Here is a 17356-nt window from a genome sequence, read left to right on the forward strand (position 1 = left end):
GATTTTCATATGCACCTTTTCTTAGAACAGCTTCATTTAATTTATAAAAGTCTTCATATCTCAAAATCAATGTCATATGATTAATCAAATTCTATCTAAGTTAAAATGATACAAATCTAAAAGTAACATCTATTGCCAATATGTTTAAAACATGTGCCTACAAACTGGACAAGCTGGACCCAAGTTAAAATAACTTTGAACTTGGGTCCAGCTTGAAACTGGTGCTAGCAAACTTGCAGCATTGTATAAAATATTCTAGGCCCCAGAGTTCCCTGGGCCTGTGAGCTCCGGACAGACAGACACAGCTGTAGGCTATTTGCGGAAGTGATAGTAAGTAATCAGGTACCCCTTTTTTATGGCATTTCCACCTGATCAGAACAATAAATGTTTTCCCCTTAAATACTGAGTTGTTATTGAAAGGGAGAGTGCTGGAAAGATTTTTCAAATAGGCTACGTTGAGGAACTATTGTCATTCTCAGTGAATTTAAAAACAGACTAGGCCTAGTTCTATGTGTAATCAGGTGCGTGTCCTTACTCAAGATTGACAGGAGCGCTCTAAACAAAAGACAATGAATAAATTGAAATGAAATAAACCAAAAATAAACATGGAATGAAATAAACCAAAACTTTTTCCTCAAGTGTCACCTAGGTTCTCCACTCCTACAATGACATAGGGAAGACTGTAATAATATATTGAATGCATTAACAGAAATGACTGTAACCAAACCAACATTGTAGATGAGAAATGATAATTAACGGTAAATGTGTTACTGGTGTTGTCACGACTTCCGCCGACGTCGGCTCCTCTCCTTGTTTGTTCGGCGATCGATGTCACCGGCTTTCTAGCCATCGCCACTCCATTTTTCATATTTCCATTTGTTTTGTCTTGTTCCATACACACCTGGTTTTCATTCCCTAATCACACTGCATGTATTTAGTCCTCTGTTCCCCTCCATGTCTTCGTGTGAAATTGTATTTATGTTATGTGGGTATTGTTACGCGCCTTACTTTTTGTCTATGTTCCGTGTTTGGGCACGTTTATGTACTTTTGGTCTTTCGTTGGACCGGAATAAAAAGTGTGGCTGTTCACTTCACTCTGCTCTCCTGCACTTGACTTCGCCTCCAGTACAAACCCTTAGCACACCTGTTATCTTCACAGCCTCCGCAATGGATTAGTCCACTCAGACAGGTGTCTTGTGTTCCATAATTCAAATATATATTTGCCACTACTCAACTGAAAAAATCTTGGTCAACCAAACAATCGACCAGTTGACTAAATGGGGTCAGCCCTAAGGTAGGCTATAACAAAACAAGCACCTTGTGAGCACAAACCAGACTCCCTGAATTCCACAGGGTGTTGGGTCAGACACATTAATAGCATCTATTGAAAAATGCTTGTTTCTTCACTGCTGCTATAAGAAATTAAAGGGCAACATACAGTGCCTTCGGAAAGTATTCAGACCCTATCAGGGACTGGGAGATTAGTAAAGATCAAGGCAAAGATGAACGGAGCAAAGTACAGAGGTCCTTGATGGAACACCTGCTCCGGAGCTCTCGGGTCCCTCCGACTGGAGCGAAGGTTCACCTTCCAACAGGACAATGATCCTAAGCACACAGCCAAGACAACACAGAAGTGGCTTCGGGACAAGTCTCTGAATGTCCTTGAGTGACCCAGGCAGGGTCCAGTCTTAAAGAGGATCTGCAGAGAAGAATGGGAGAATCCCCAAATACAGGTGTACTAAGCTTGTGGCGTCATACGCGAGATGACTCAATCTGAAATCGGTGCTATAGGTGCTTCAACAAAGTACTGAGTAAAGGGTCGGAATACTTATGTTAATGTAATATCTCAGTTAATAAATAAAAAAACAGTTGAATCAATATTAGAAAAAGGTTGTAACTTAACAAAAAGTCAAGGGGTCTGAAAACTTTCCCGAAGGCACTGTGTGTCCATCTATAACACTTGTATTGCAGACAAAATGGAAACCATGAATATGGGGAGAAAATATATAGAATATACATCCAAGATTGTGTGGTAATTGATCATTAACTGCTACACTACAGGCTGCAGAAATAACTAGGGCCTAGTTTTTTTTAATGAGTATCATCAATCTAGGAAATGGATCGTTGTGTTTTTCTTTTCGCAGGCCATTTACCAGCAGAATGGCAGCAGGCTTCTGTTTTGTTAGGTTGCGGCATCCTTCTTTTCCGATGTGCGCGAGACAAAAAGGAGAGCCAGACGGCCAGCTACAATGAAACTTCCTCCCATTGTATCACGGAACAAAAAGAGTGGGGAAAAACCATGATCCCAGAATGCTTTGCGTTCAACTTTGTTGAAGGCGGGCGGGTGGGGGGGCGTAGATGTGTATTTTGTGACCGCTGGTTTAGATTTTGAGTGCACTTCAACTGCAAATAATGTTTTTAATAATTTATTTACAGTAATTTGACTCCCTCTGCACTCCTCCTTCACTGCAGGTGCCTTCTGATGACTCAGTGGGTCTGCTGGCAGAGCCCCAGGTAGCCATGTTCTGTGGGAAATTCAACATGCATGTCAACGTTCAGAGTGGCAAGTGGGAGTCGGATCCCTTCGGCACAAAGAGCTGCATCGGAACCAAGGAGGGCATCCTGCAGTACTGTCAGGAGGTAGGAGGAGAGGGGGGATGAGAGGGAGGGGGAGGAGATAGGAAGAGGCATCAGATTAGGTGGGAGAGGAGGAAGAGGCATCAGATTAGGTGGGAGAGGAGGAAGAGGCATCAGATTAGGTGGGAGAGGAGGAAGAGGCATCAGATTAGGTGGGAGAGGAGGAAGAGGCATCAGATTAGGTGGGAGAGGAGGAAGAGGCATCAGATTAGGTGGGAGAGGAGGAAGAGGCATCAGATTAGGTGGGAGAGGAGGAAGAGGCATCAGATTAGGTGGGAGAGGAGGAAGAGGCATCAGATTAGGTGGGAGAGGAGGAAGAGGCATCAGATTAGGTGGGAGAGGAGGAAGAGGCATCAGATTAGGTGGGAGAGGAGGAAGAGGCATCAGATTAGGTGGGAGAGGAGGAAGAGGCATCAGATTAGGTGGGAGAGGAGGAAGAGGCATCAGATGAGGGAGGGAGAGGTGGAAGAGGCATCAGATGAGGGAGGGAGAGGTGGAAGAGGCATCAGATGAGGGAGGGAGAGGTGGGAGAGGGAGGGATAGGTGGGAGAGGGAGGGTTGGGTGAAAGAAAGAAGGAAGGAAGGAGGGAGGGGTAGGCGGGTGGAGGGAGAGGTTGGTTAGAGGGAGAGGTAGGAGGGGGAGGGAAGGAGGAGGGGGAGGGGTAGATGGGATGGAGGGCAGGAGAGGTGGGAGGGGCGGAGATGTGGGCGAGGGGTAGGTGAGAGACTGAAGGAGAGGTGGGAGGCGAGGGAGGGAGACAGAGGGAGGGATAGGTGGGAGGAGAGGGAGGGAGAGGTGGGAGGGAAATTTGGGAGAGGGAGAAAAAAGCGAGCGGTAGGAGAGAGGGGGGAAAGGAGTGGAAGAGGGTGGGAAGATAGAAGGGTGGAAACAGAATGCGATTAGGGTGAGAAAAAGGAACAAGGGAAGCGATAGGAAAGGGGGAGGTCTGAGGTAAATGTCTGGAATATTAAACCCATAGAAAACAACTGTGTGAAGTACATTCATTAAAGCATGCTCCTTCCCCCAGGTGTACCCTGAGCTCCAGATCACTAACGTGGTGGAGGCCAACCAGCCAGTCAGCATTCAGAGCTGGTGCAAGAAGGGACGCAAGAAGGGACGCAAGGAGTGTAGCAGTCACACACACATCGTGGTGCCCTACCGCTGCCTGGGTAAGTTGTGTGTGTGTGTGTAGGATAGAACAAAGTTTAATGTCCTTGAGGGGAAAATTGGCTTAGAACAACAGTAACGCTGTATAGAAAATAGTAATTACTGGTCATTACACACAACATAATACATACAGTGTCTTCGGAAAGTATTCAGACCCCTTGACTTTTTCAACATTTTGTTACGTTACAGCCTTAGTCTAAAATGGATTAAATAAATACAAATCCTCATGACACATAATACCCCACAATGACAAAGCGAAAACAGGTTGTTTGAATTTTTTTGCAAATGTATTACAAAATACATAAGTATTCAGACCCTTTGCTATGACACTCAAAATAAAGCTAATGTGCATCATGTTTCCATTGATCATCCTTGAGATGTTTCTACAACTTGATTGGAGTCCACCTGTGGTAAATTCAATTGATTGGATATGATTAGGAAATGCACACACCTGTTTATATAAGGTCCGACAGTTGACAGTGCATGTCAGAGCAAAAACCAAGCCAAAGGAATTGTCCGTAGAGCTCTGAGACGGGATTGTGTCAAGGTACAGATCTAGGGAAGGGTACCATTGCTGCAGAATGCTGTGGTAGCCATGCTGGTTAAGTGTGCCTTGAATACTATAATAAATCACAGACCGTGTCCGCAGCAAAGCACCATCACACCTCCTCCTCCATGCTTCACGGTAGGAACCACACATGCAGAGATCATCTGTTCACCTTCTCTGCGTCTCACAAAGACACGTCAGTTGGAACCAAAAATCTAATATCCATGGCTCGTGTTTCTTGGCCCAATCAAGTCACTTCTTCTTATTCGTGTCCTTTAGTAGTGGTTTCTTTGCAGCAATTTGACCGTGAAGGCCTGATGCACGCAGTCCCCTCTGAACAGTTGATTTGTCTATTACTTGAACTCTATGAAACATTTATTTAGGATGCAATTTCTGAGCCTGGTAACTACAATGAACTTATCCTCTGCATCAGAGGCAACTCTGGGTCTTCCTTTCCTGTGGCGGTCCTCATGAGAGCCAGTTTCATCATAGCGCTTGATGGTTTTTGCGACTACTTGAAGAAACTCTCAAAGTTCTTGACATTTTCCACAATGACTAACCTTCATGTCTTAAAGTAATGATGGACTGTCATTTCTCTTTGCTTATTTGAGCTGTTCTTGCCATAATATGGACCTGGTCTTTTACCAAATAGGGCTATCTTCTGTATACCTCCCCTACCTAGTCACAACTGATTGGCTCAAATGCATTAAGAAGGAAAGAAATTTCACAAATTGACTTTTAACAAGGCACTCCTGTTGATTTGAAATGCATTCCAGGTGAATACATTATGAAGCTGGTTGAGAGAATGCCAAGTGTGCAAAGCTGTCATCATAAAATATACGTAGATTTTTTTAACACTTCTTTGGTTACTACATGATTTCATAGTTTTGATGTCTTCACTATTATTCTACAATGTAGGAAATAGTAAAAAACAAAGAAAAACCTTTGAATGAGTAGGTGTCCAAACTTTTGACTGGTTCTGTAGGTGTGCCAAGCTTGTAGCGTCATACTCAAGAAGACTCAAGGCCGTAATTCACTGCCGAAGGTGCTTCAACAATGTACTGAGTAAAGGGTCTGAATACTTATGTAAACGTAAAATTTCAGTTTAAAAAAAAATACATTTGCACAAAAATAATTTAAAAAATCAGTTTTTGCTTTGTCATTCTGGTGTATTTTGTGTAGATTGATGGGGGTGGGGGACTATTTAATCCATTTTAGAATAAGGCTGTAATGTAACAAAATGTGGAACAAGTCCAGGGGTCTGAATACTTTCCGAATTCACTTTACATTGCACGTTACCTCTGTCATACACATTGTACACTTCTCATGTAGCCACATACATTATACATATTGCACAATTTCCTTACACATTCTGTCAGTGGCGCTAACACAGTGTGTGTGCGCGTGTGTGTGTGAGAATCATTCATCTGTGTTTTGCAGTTGGAGAGTTTGTGAGTGATGCCCTGCTGGTTCCTGATAAGTGCAAGTTCCTGCATCAGGAGAGAATGGACATGTGTGAGAGCCACCTGCACTGGCACACCGTGGCTAAAGAGGTCAGGACGCTTTCATGGCTTATCACACAGTTCTGATGTGTTCAGGTCTCTGCTCTCTGGTCTCTCCTCTATCTATCTAGTACTCTCTATCTGTCTATACTGAACAAAAATATAAACCATTTCTAAGGTTTTACTGAGTTTGAGTTCATCGAAGGAAGTTAGTCAATTGAAATAAATCCATTAGGCCCAAATGTATGGATTTCACATGACTGGGCCTGGGATGGGCCTGGAATGGCATAGGCCCACCCACTTGGGAGCCAGGCCCAGCCAATCAGAATGAGTTTTTCCTCACAAAAGGGCGTTATTACAGACAGAATTACTCCTCAGCACCACCCCCTCCTCAGACGGTTCTGCAGGTGAAGAAACTGGATGTGGAGGTCCTGGGCTGACGTGGTTACACGTTCTCTGACAACAGCTCTGTTGGACATTCCTGCAGTCAGCATGCCAATTGCACACTCCCTCAACTTGAGACATCTGTGGCATTGTGTTGTGTGACACAACTGCACATTTCATTGCCTTTTATTGTCCCCAGCGCAAGGTGCACTTGTGTAATGATCATGCTGTTTAATCGGCTTATTGATATGCCACACCTGTCAGGTGGATGGATTATCTTGGCAAAGTAGAAATGCTCACTAACAGGGATGTAAACACATTTGTGCTGAATTTTTGGGGGATGGAACATTTCTGGGCTTTTATTTCAGATCATGAAACATGGGACCAACACTTTACATGTTGCGTTTATATTTGTGTTCAGTCAAATGTTATATTCTCTCAACATTACACACAAAAGAATAAGGACATTACAAATGTCATGTGTGTATATATACAGTGTTGTAACGGTGTGCAAATAGTGAAAGTACACGTGGGAAAATAAATTAACATAAATATGGGTTCTATTTACAAGGATGTTTGTTCTTCACTAGTTGCCCTTTTTCTCGTGGCAACAGGTCACAAATCTTGTGGCTTTGATGGCACACTAGTATTTCACCCAACAGATATGGGAGTTTATCAAAATTGGATTTGTTTTCAAATACTTTGTGGATCTGTGTAATCTGAGGGAAATTTGTCTCTATGGTCATACATTTGGCAGGAGGTTAGGAAGTGCAGCTCAGTTTCCACCTACTTTTGTGGGCAGTGTGCACATAGCCTGTCTTCACTTGAGAGCCAGGTCTGTCTATGGCAGCCTTTCAATAGTAAGGCTATGTTCACTGAGTCTGTACATAGTCAAAGCTTTCCTTCATTTTGGGTCAGGTATTCTGCCAGTATCCTCACCTCTCTATCTATCTAGTGGTCTCTCTCCTCTATCTATCTAGTGGTCTCTCTCCTCTATCTATCTAGTGGTCTCTCTCCTCTATCTATCTAGTGGTCTCTCCTCTATTCAGTTCAAGGGGCTTTATTGGCATGGGAAACATATGTTAACATTGCCAAAGCAAGTGAAGTAGATAATATACAGAAGTGAAATAAACAATAAAAATTACACTCACAGAAGTTCCAAAATAATAAAGACATTACAAATGTCATATTATGTATATATACAGTGTTGTAACGATGTACAAATGGTTAAAGTACAACAGGGAAAATATATAAGCATAAATATGGGTTGTATTTACAAGGGTGTTTGTTCTTCACTGGTTGACCTTTTCCTGAGGCAACAGCTCACACATGTTGCTTCTGTGATGGCACACTGGATTTTCACCCAGTAGATATGGGAGTTTATCAAAATCGGGTTTGTTTTCAAATTCTTTGTGGATGTGGGTAATCTGAGGGAAATATGTGTCTCTAATATGGTCATAAATTGGGTAGGAGGTTATGAAGTGCAGCTCAGTTTCCACCTCATTTTGTGGGCAGTGTGCACATAGCCTGTCTTCTCTTGAGAGTCAGGTCTGCCTACGGCAGCCTTTCTCAATAGCAAGGCTATGCTCACTGAGTCTGAATATAGTCAAAGCTTTCTTTGAGTTTGGGTCAGTCACAGTGGTCAGGTATTCTGCCACTGTGTACTCTCTGTTTAGGGCCAAATAGCATTCTAGTTTGCTCTGTTCTTTTGTTAATTCTTTCCAATGTGTCAAGGAATTATCTTTTTGTTTTCTCATCATTTGGTTGGGTCTAATTGTGTTTCTGTCCTGGGGCTCTGTGGGGTGTGTTTGTGAACAGAGCCCCAGGACCAGCTTGCTTAGGGGACTCTTCTCCAGGTTCATCTCTGTAGGTGATGACTTTGTTATGGAAGGTTTGGGAATCGCTTCCTTTTAGGTGGTTGTAGAATTTAACGGCTCTTTTCTGGATTTGGATAATTAGCGGGTATCTGCCTAATTCTGCTCTACATGCATTTGGTGTTCTACGTTGTACACGGAGGATATTTTTGCAGAATTCTGCATGCAGAGTCTCAATTTGGTGTTTGTCCCATTTTGTGAATTCTTGGTTGGTGAGCGGACCCCAGACCTCACAACCATAAAGGGCAATGGGTTCTATAACTGATTCAAGTATTTTTTAGCCAGATCCTAATTAGTATGTCGAATTTTATGTTCCTTTTGATGGCATAGAATGCCCTTCTTGCCTTGTCTCTCAGATCGTTCACAGCTTTGTGGAAGTTACCTGTGGCGCTGATGTTTAGGCAAAGGTATGTATAGTTTTTTTGTGTGCTCTAGGGCAATGGTGTCTAGATGGAATTTGTATTTCTGGTCCTGGCGACTGGACCTTTTTGGACACCATTATTTTGGTCTTACTGAGATTTACTGTCAGGGCCCTGGTCTGGCAGAATCTGTGCAGAAGATCTAGGTGCTGCTGTAGGCCCTCATTGGTTGGTGTCAGAAGCACCAGATTATCAGCAAACAGTAGACATTTGACTTCAGATTCTAGTAGGGTGAGGCCGGGTGCTGCAGACTGTTCTCGTGCCCTCACCAATTCGTTGATGTACAGTGGGGCAAAAAAGTATTTAGTCAGCCACCAATTGTGCAAGTTCTTCCACTTAAAAAGATGAGAGGCATGTAATTTTCATCATATGTACACTTCAACTATGACAGACAAAATGAGAAAAGAAATCCTGAAAATCACATTGTAGGATTATTAATGAATTTATTTTCAAATTATGGTGGAAAATAAGTATTTGGTCACCTACAAACAAGCAAGATTTCTGGCTCTCACAGACCTGTAACTTCTTCTTTAAGAGGCTCTTCTGTCCTCCACTCGTTACCTGTATTAATGGCACCTGTTTGAACTTGTTATCAGTATAAAAGACACCTGTCCACAACCTCAAACAGTCACACTCCAAACTCCACTATGGCCAAGACCAAAGGGCTGTCAAAGGACACCAGAAACAAAATTGTAGACCTGCACCAGGCTGGGAAGACTGAATCTGCAATAGGTAAGCAGCTTGGTTTGAAGAAATCAACTGTGGGAGAAATTATTAGGAAATGGAAGACATACAAGACCACTGATAATCTCCCTCGATCTGGGGCTCCACGCAAGATCTCACCCCGTGGGGTCAAAATGATCACAAAAACGGTGAGCAAAAATCCCAGAACCACACGGGGGGACCTAGTGAATGACCTGCAGAGAGCTGGGACCAAAGTAACAAAGCCTACCATCAGTAACACACTACGCCGCCAGGGACTCAAATCCTGCATTGCCAGACGTGTCCCCCTGCTTAAGCCAGTACATGTCCAGGCCCGTCTGAAGTTTGCTAGAGAGCATTTGAATGATCCAGAAGAAGATTGGGAGAATGTCATATGGTCAGATGAAACCAAAATATAACTTTTTGGTAAAAACTCAACTCGTTGTGTTTGGAGGACAAAGAATGCTGAGTTGCATCCAAAGAACACCATACCTACTGTGAAGCATGGGGGTGGAAACATCATGCTTTGGGGCTGTTTTTCTGCAAAGGGACCAGGACGACTGATCCGTGTAAAGGAAAGAATGAATGGGGCCATGTATCGTGAGATTTTGAGTGAAAACCTCCTTCCATCAGCAAGGGCATTGAAGATGAAACGTGGCTGGGTCGTTCAGCATGACAATGATCCCAAACACACCGCCCGGGCAACGAAGCATTTCAAGGTCCTGGAGTGGCCTAGCCAGTCTCCAGATCTCAACCCCATAGAAAATCTTTGGAGGGAGTTGAAAGTCCGTGTTGCCCAGCAACAGCCCCAAAACATCACTGCTCTAGAGGAGATCTGCATGGAGGAATGGGCCAAAATACCAGCAACAGTGTGTGAAAACCTTGTGAAGACTTACAGAAAACATTTGACCTCTGCCAACAATGGGTATATAACAGTATTGAGAAACTTTTGTTATTGTCCAAATACTTATTTTCCACCATAATTTGCAAATTAATTAATTAAAAATTCCTACAATGTGATTTTCTGGATTTTTTTGGGTGGCAGAACTTGCACAATTGGTGGCTGACTAAATACTTTTTTGTCCCACTGTATATGTTGAAGAGGGTGGGGCTTAAGCTGCATCCCTGTCTCCCCCCACGGCCCTGTGGGAAAAAATGTGTGTGCTTTTTACCTATTTTAACTGCGCACTTGTTGTTTGTGTACATGGGATTTATAATGTTGTTTGTTTTTCCCCGAACACCACTATCCATCAATTTGTATAGCAGACCCTCATGCCAAATTGAGTCGAAATTTGTCTCCACTTTTGTGGATTGGGGTGATCAGTCGTTGTTTCCAAATATTGGGGAAGATGCCAGAGCTAAGGATGATGTTAAAGAGTTTAAGTATAGCTAATTGGAATTTGTTGTCTATATATTTGATCATTTCATTGAGGATACCATCAACACCAGAGGCCTTTTTGGGTTGGAGGGTTTTTATTTTGTCCTGTAGTTCATTCAAGGTAATTGTAGAATCCAGTGTGTTCTGGCAGTCTTTAATAGTTGATTCTAAGATTTGTATTTGCTCATGTATATGTTTTTGCTGTTTGTTCTTTGTTATAGAGCCAAAAAGATTGGAGAAATGGTTTACCCATACAGCTCCATTTTGGATAGATAGCTCTTTGTGTTTAGTGTTTTCCAGTTTTCCCAGAAGTGGTGAGACCTAATATGGATTCTTCAATTACATTGAGATGATTTCTGACGTGCTGTTCCCTCTTTTTCCGTAGTGTATTTCTGTATTGTTTTAGTGATTCACCAAACTCAGGTTTTCCGGGTCTTTGTTTTTGGTTGGACAGGTTTCTCAATTTCTTTCTTACATTTTTGCATTCTTCATCAAACCATTTGTCATTGTGGTTAATTTTTTTGATTTTTTTATTTGACATTTTTGGATTTGATAGGGAAGCTGAGAGATCAAATATAAGGTTTTCTACTGCCCAGTTTACGCCTTCACTATTACAGTGGAATATTTTATCCAGGAAGTTGTCTAAAAGGGATTGAATTTGTTGTTGCCTAATTGATTTTTTGGTAGGTTTCCAAACATTCCTTCCATCTATAGCATTTCTTAATATTACTCACTTCCTTTTGGCTTTGATGCCTCATGATTGAGTATTACTCTGTTCAAGTAGATAGTGATTTTGCTGTGGTCTGATAGGGGTGTAAGTGGGCTGAATGTGAACACTCTGAGAGACTCTGGGTTGAGGTCAGGTCTGATAAAGTAGTTTACAGTACTACTGCCAAGAGATAAGCTATAGGTGTACCTACCATAGGAGTCCCCTCGAAGCCTACCATTGACTATGTACATACCCAGTGTGCGACAGAGCTGCAGGAGTTGTGACTTGTTTTTGTTGGTTATGATGTCATAGTTGTGTCTAGGGGGGCATATGGGGGAGGGAATGCTGTCACCTCCAGGCAGGTGTTTGTCCCGTTGTGTGCTGAGGGTGTCAGGTTCTTGTCTGGTTCTGGCATTTAGGTTGCCACAGACTAGTAAATTCTCTCCCTGGAAGAGAATTGATTGATTTCCCCCTCCAGGATAGCATTGAGGTTGCCACAGACTAGTACATTCTCTCCCTGGAAATGATTGATTTCCCCCTCCAGGATGGAGAAGCTGTCTTCATTAAAGTATGGGGATTCTAGTGGGGGGATATAGTTAGCACACAGGAGAACATTTTTCTCTGTTGAGGTAATTTCCTTTTGAATTTCTAGCCAAATGTAAAATGTTCCTGTTTTGATTAATTTAATAGATTAAGTTAGGTCTGCTCTTTACCAAATTAGCGTACCCCCTGAGTCCCTTCCCTTTTTCACACCTGGTAGTTTAGTGGATGGGACTACCAGCTCTCTGTAACCTAGAGGGCAACCAGTGGGTCCTTCTCCTCTATACCAGGTTTACTTGTAGGATGACGATGTCTGTATTACCGATTTCTTTGAAGTCCAGGTTCCTGATCTTTAGGCCAAAGGCAGATGACCTCAGACCTTGGGTATTCCAGGATGAGATAGTGAAGGCTTTGTTTTCCATAAAGTGTCCAATGTTGTTCATCGTGTGGTTTGGCCTCAGGCCAGTAAGTGTGAGCAGAGCCTGCTGAGCATCTGGTACATGCCATTGGCTTGGGCTAGTGTAAGAGTGGGGGTTGGGCCTGTTTGCCTGCTCACTGCCTGGGTGTATGTGTAACTTCCATGTTGAGGCCCTCTTTGCGGGGGTGGGGTGCATGGGTTGGACAGGAGGGGCATAGATCTGATCTGAGGCTGGTGGTGTTGTGGCTGGTGGTGTTGTGGTCTGGATGTAGGTCCTCTCTGCATGGGTCCTCTATGTGTAGGTCCAGGGGGGGTCCCGCAGGTTTGGGAGTGTCGCTGGTCTGGGCGGGGTGTCCATTGATTTGTTGCTCCTGTGTGAAGTGTTGGGACTGCGTTTGAGAGCGATGTCTTTAGATGTCTTTAGAGTCCTGGCGAAGGTGGGCACTGCTGCCTTGTATAGGTGGACCTGGTCATAGATGCTGTTCAAGTCTGGGGTGGAGTGGTGGGCCAGGAAAACATATGGTTTTGAGGCACTGTCATGGGAAATACTTGCGTTTACCTGCTGTATGGTAGCAGGGTGGAAGTCTTTCGTGGTAGCAAATCCAATTTTTTTATCACATACACATGGTTAGCAGATGTTAATGCGAGTGTAGCGAAATGCTTGTGCTTCTAGTTCCGACCATGCAATAGAATCTAACAAGTAATTTAACCTAACACTTTCACAACAACTATCCTTGTACACACAAGTGTAAATGAATGAATAAGAATATCTACATAAAAATATATGGATGAGTGCTGGCCAAACGGCATAGGCAAGATGCAGTAGATGGTATAGAGTACAGTATATACATATGAGATGAGTAATGTAGGGTATGTAAACATTATATATAGTAGCTAGTGATACATTTATTACATCAATTTTTCCATTATTAAAATGGCTAGAGTATAGTCAGTATGTTCGCAGCAGCCCCTCAATGTTAGTGATGATTGTTTAACAGTCTGATGGCCTTGAGATAGAAGCTGTTTTTCAGTCTCTCGGTCCCCGCTTTGATGCACCTGTACTGACCTCGCCTTCTGAATGATAGCGGGGTGAACAGGCAGTGACTCGGGTGGTTGTTGTCCTTGATCTTTTTGGCCTTTCTGTGACATCGGGTGGTGTAGGTGTTCTGGAGGGCTGGTAGTTTGCCCCCGGTGATGCGTTGTGCAGACCTCACTACCCTCTGGAGAGCCTTGCGGTTGTGGGTGGAGCAGTTGCCGTATCAGGCGGTGATACAGCACGACAGGATGCTCTCGATTCTGTAAAAGTTTGTTTTTGGTGACAAGCCTCCTGAGGTTGAAGAGGTGCTGCTGCGCCGCCTTCACCACACTGTCTGTGTGGGTGGACCATTTCAGTTTGTCCGTGATGTGTACGGCGAGGAACTTAACTTCCCACCTTCTCCACTACTGTCTTGTCGATGTGGATAGCGGGCTGCTCCCTCTGCTGTTTCCTGAAGTCCACGGTCATCTAGCAGGGTGGAGATACGCACTTGTGCATTGGGGAAAGTAGAAGAAGCTTTTTCAATCACTCCCTTCAGTGCTGTGGCCACCCTTTCCTTCTGTGTTCTCAGATTGTTTGTATCTGTGTGTAATATTATGTGGCTGGGTGAGCCTAGTTGGTCCTCAGACAGAAGGTCTAGGGCGCGCTGGGTGTTTGGACACCAGAGTTTAGACGCACTGTGTTTGGGAGAAAAAAAAATATTGTATATATTTCCTGTTTGATGACAATCTGCGTCTTGGGGGGTCAGGAGGGCTATCAGGGTGGCTGACGGGGGGGGGGGGGGGTACTCAGAGGGGTGAGGTCCTCTGGGCTTGGGGTTCTTCATTTGTCTGTTCTGCTGTGATGTTGATGCTATGGTCAGGGTCTGGTGTGGACTGTTCTGCTGTGGTGTCAAGACTTTTGTCAGGAGCTGAGGTGGGCTGGTCTGCTGGCTTCTCTGCGGAGGTGGCCACCTCTAGTGAGTTGTTCTGTCACACGCCATCCCTCTAACCCTCTCCTCTAGCAGTCTGATCCTCTCCTCTAGTGCTCTGTTCTTCTCCTGCTCTTGCTTTTTATATTGTTGAAGTTTTCTCACTCTATCTATCAATGTATTTATAGAGCCCTTCTTACATCAGATGATGTCACAACATGCTGTACAGAAACCCAGCCTAAAACCCCAAACAGCAACAATGCAGGTGTAGAAGCATGGTTGTTAGGAATAACTCCCTAGAAAGGCCGGACCCTAGGAAGAAACATAGAGAGGAACCAGGCTATGATGGGTGGCCAGTCCTCTTCTATCCATCTTGTATTCTCTTCTCTATCTAGTCTCTCATCTATCCATCTACCCATCTATCTCGTGTTCTCTCCTCTATCGATCCATCTCATGTTCTCTCCTCTATCGATCTAGTGTTATCAGTCCAGGGGGGTTCTGATCTATGCGGTAGCAAGGGGTGGTGTAAACAGAGGAAGAGTCAGCTTTAAAAAAAAAAATATATATATATATATATTTAATGTTCATAGAATGGCACTCGGATGGTTCAAGAAAGGGAAACAAAATCCTAGTTCGGTTCAGAGCACTTCACTTACAAACCAAAGATCGTTTTGATAATCAACAAAATAATCTCTTTTGAGACTAAGCTTGGCTTTGGCTCGCAGCTACGGGAATCACTCACGCACATTCATCTTTTAATCCGTTTTGTCTTGGTCTCTCAATGTCCTGTTCTTTTCTTGTTTCTTCGTTCTATTTTTTTAACTTTTATTTATTTATTTATTTCACCTTTATTTAACCTGGTAGGCAAGTTGAACAAGTTCTCATTTACAATTGCGACCTGGCCAAGATAAAGCAAAGCAGTTCGACACATACAACAACACAGAGTTACACATGGAATAAAAATACAGTAGAAAAATAAGTCTATATACAATGTGAGCAAATGAGGTGAGATAAGGGAGGTAAAGGCAACAAAAAAAAAGGTCATGGTGGCGAAGTAAATACAATATAGCAAGTAAAACACTCAAATGGTAGATATGCAGCGGAAGAATATAAATAATGGGGTGCAAAGGAGCAAAATAAATAAATACAGCAGGGGAAGAGGTAGTTGTTTGGGCTAAATTATAGATGGGCTATGTACAGGTGCAGTAATCTGTGAGCTGCTCTGACAGCTGGTGCTTAAAGCTAGTGAGGGAGATAAGTATTTCCAGTTTCAGAGATTTATGTCATTGGCAGCAGAGAACTGGAAGAAGACCAAAGGAAGAATTGGTTTTGGGAGTGACCAGAGAGATACACCTGCTGGAGTGCGGGCTACAGGTGGGTGATGCTATGGTGACCAGCGAGCTGAGATAAGGGGGGACTTTACCTAGCAGGGTCTTGTAGATGATATGGAGCCAGTGGGTTTGGCGACGAGTATGAAGCGAGGGCCAGCCAAAGAGAGCGTACAGGTCGCAATGGTGGGTAGTATATGGTGATTTGGTGACAAAACGGATTGCACTGTGATAGACTGCATCCAATTTGTTGAGTAGGGTATTGGAGGCTATTTTGTAAATGACATCACCAAAGTCGAGGATTGGTAGGATGGTCAGTTTTACAAGGGTATGTTTGGCAGCATGAGTGAAGGATGCTTTGTTGCGAAATAGGAAGCCAATTATAGATTTAATTTTGGATTGGAGATGTTTGATGTGAGTCTGGAAGGAGAGTTTACAGTCTAACCAGACACCTAGGTATTTGTAGTTGTCCACATATTCTAAGTCAGAACCGTCCAGAGTAGTGATGTTGGACAGGCGGGCAGGTGCAGGCAGCAATCGGTTGAAGAGCATTCATTTAGTTTTACTTGTATTTAAGAGCAATTGGAGGCCACGGAAGGAGAGTTGTATGGCATTGAAGCTCGACTGGAGGGTTGTTAACAGTGTCCAAAGAAGGGCCAGAAGTATACAGAATGGTGTCGTCTGCGTAGAGGTGGATCAAAGACTCACCAGCAGCAAGAGTGACATCATTGATGTATACAGAGAAGAGAGTCGGTCCAAGAATTGAACCCTGTGGCACCCCCATAGAGACTGTCAGAAGCCCGGACAACAGGCCCTCCGATTTGACACACTGAACTCTATCAGAGAAGTAGTTGGTTAACCAGGCGAGGCAATCATTTGAGAAACAAAGGCTATCGAGTCTGCCAATGAGGATGTGGTGATTGACAGAGTCAAAAGCCTTGGCCAGGTCAATGAATACGGCTGCACAGTATTGTTTCTTATCGATGGCAGTTACGATATTGTTTAGGAACTTGAGCGTGGCTGAGATGCACCCATGACCAGCTCTGAAACCAGATTGCATAGCGGAGAAGGTATGGTGGGATTCGAAATGGTTGGTATTCTGTTTGTTGACTTGGCTTTCGAAGACCTTAGAAAGGCAGGGTAGGATAGATATTGGTCTGTAGCAGTTTGGGTCAAGAGTGTCCCCCCCTTTGAAGAGGGGGATGACCGCAGCTGCTTTCCAATCTTTGGGAATCTCAGACGACACGAAAGAGAGGTTGAACAGGCTAGTAATAGGGGTTTCAACAATTTTGGCAGATAATTTTTAGAAAGAAAGGGTCCAGATTGTCTAGCCCGGCTGATTTGTAGGGGTCCAGATTTTGCAGCTCTTTCAGAACATCAGCTGACTGGATTTGGGAGAAGGAGAAATGGGGAAGGCTTGGGCGAGTTGCTGTGGGGGGGTGCAGTGCTGTTGACCGGGGTAGGGGTAGCCAGGTGGAAAGCATGGCCAGCCGTAGAAAAATGCTTTTTGAAATGTTCAATTATAGTGTAATTATCGGTGGTGACAGTGTTTCCTATCTTCAGTGCAGTGGGCAGCTGGGAGGAGGTGTTCTTATTCTCCATGGACTTTACAGTGTCCCAGAACTTTTGAGTTGTGTTGCAGGAAGCAAATTTCAGCTTGAAAAAGCTAGCCTTGGCTTTTCTAACTGCCTGTGTACATCGGTTTCTAGCTTCCCTGAAAAGTTGCATATCACGGGGGCTGTTCGACGCTAATGCATAACGCCATAGGATGTTTTTAGGTTAGTTAAGGGCAGTCAGGTCTGGA

At 43.7% G+C, this 17356-nt stretch overlaps 1 protein-coding gene across 3 annotated transcripts in view; it reads left to right on the forward strand.

The window, feature by feature from the left end:
- The window catches only part of LOC109869985 (amyloid-beta A4 protein-like), a 50201-nt gene that overhangs the window by 14055 nt on the left and 18790 nt on the right, over positions 1-17356 (forward strand). For all 3 annotated transcript variants that reach the window (XR_004204565.1, XM_031799916.1, XM_031799926.1), the window contains exons 2-4: positions 2473-2640; positions 3666-3807; positions 5793-5905. Coding sequence is in view for 2 of the 3 variants with exons in the window: in XM_031799916.1 (XP_031655776.1) it covers positions 2473-2640; positions 3666-3807; positions 5793-5905 (423 nt within the window). In the remaining variant the exon portion in view is untranslated. The remainder of the gene's footprint in view (positions 1-2472; positions 2641-3665; positions 3808-5792; positions 5906-17356) is intronic.

Source organism: Oncorhynchus kisutch, linkage group LG2 (assembly GCF_002021735.2).
Source record: "Oncorhynchus kisutch isolate 150728-3 linkage group LG2, Okis_V2, whole genome shotgun sequence".
Taxonomy (NCBI): Eukaryota; Metazoa; Chordata; class Actinopteri; order Salmoniformes; family Salmonidae; genus Oncorhynchus; species Oncorhynchus kisutch.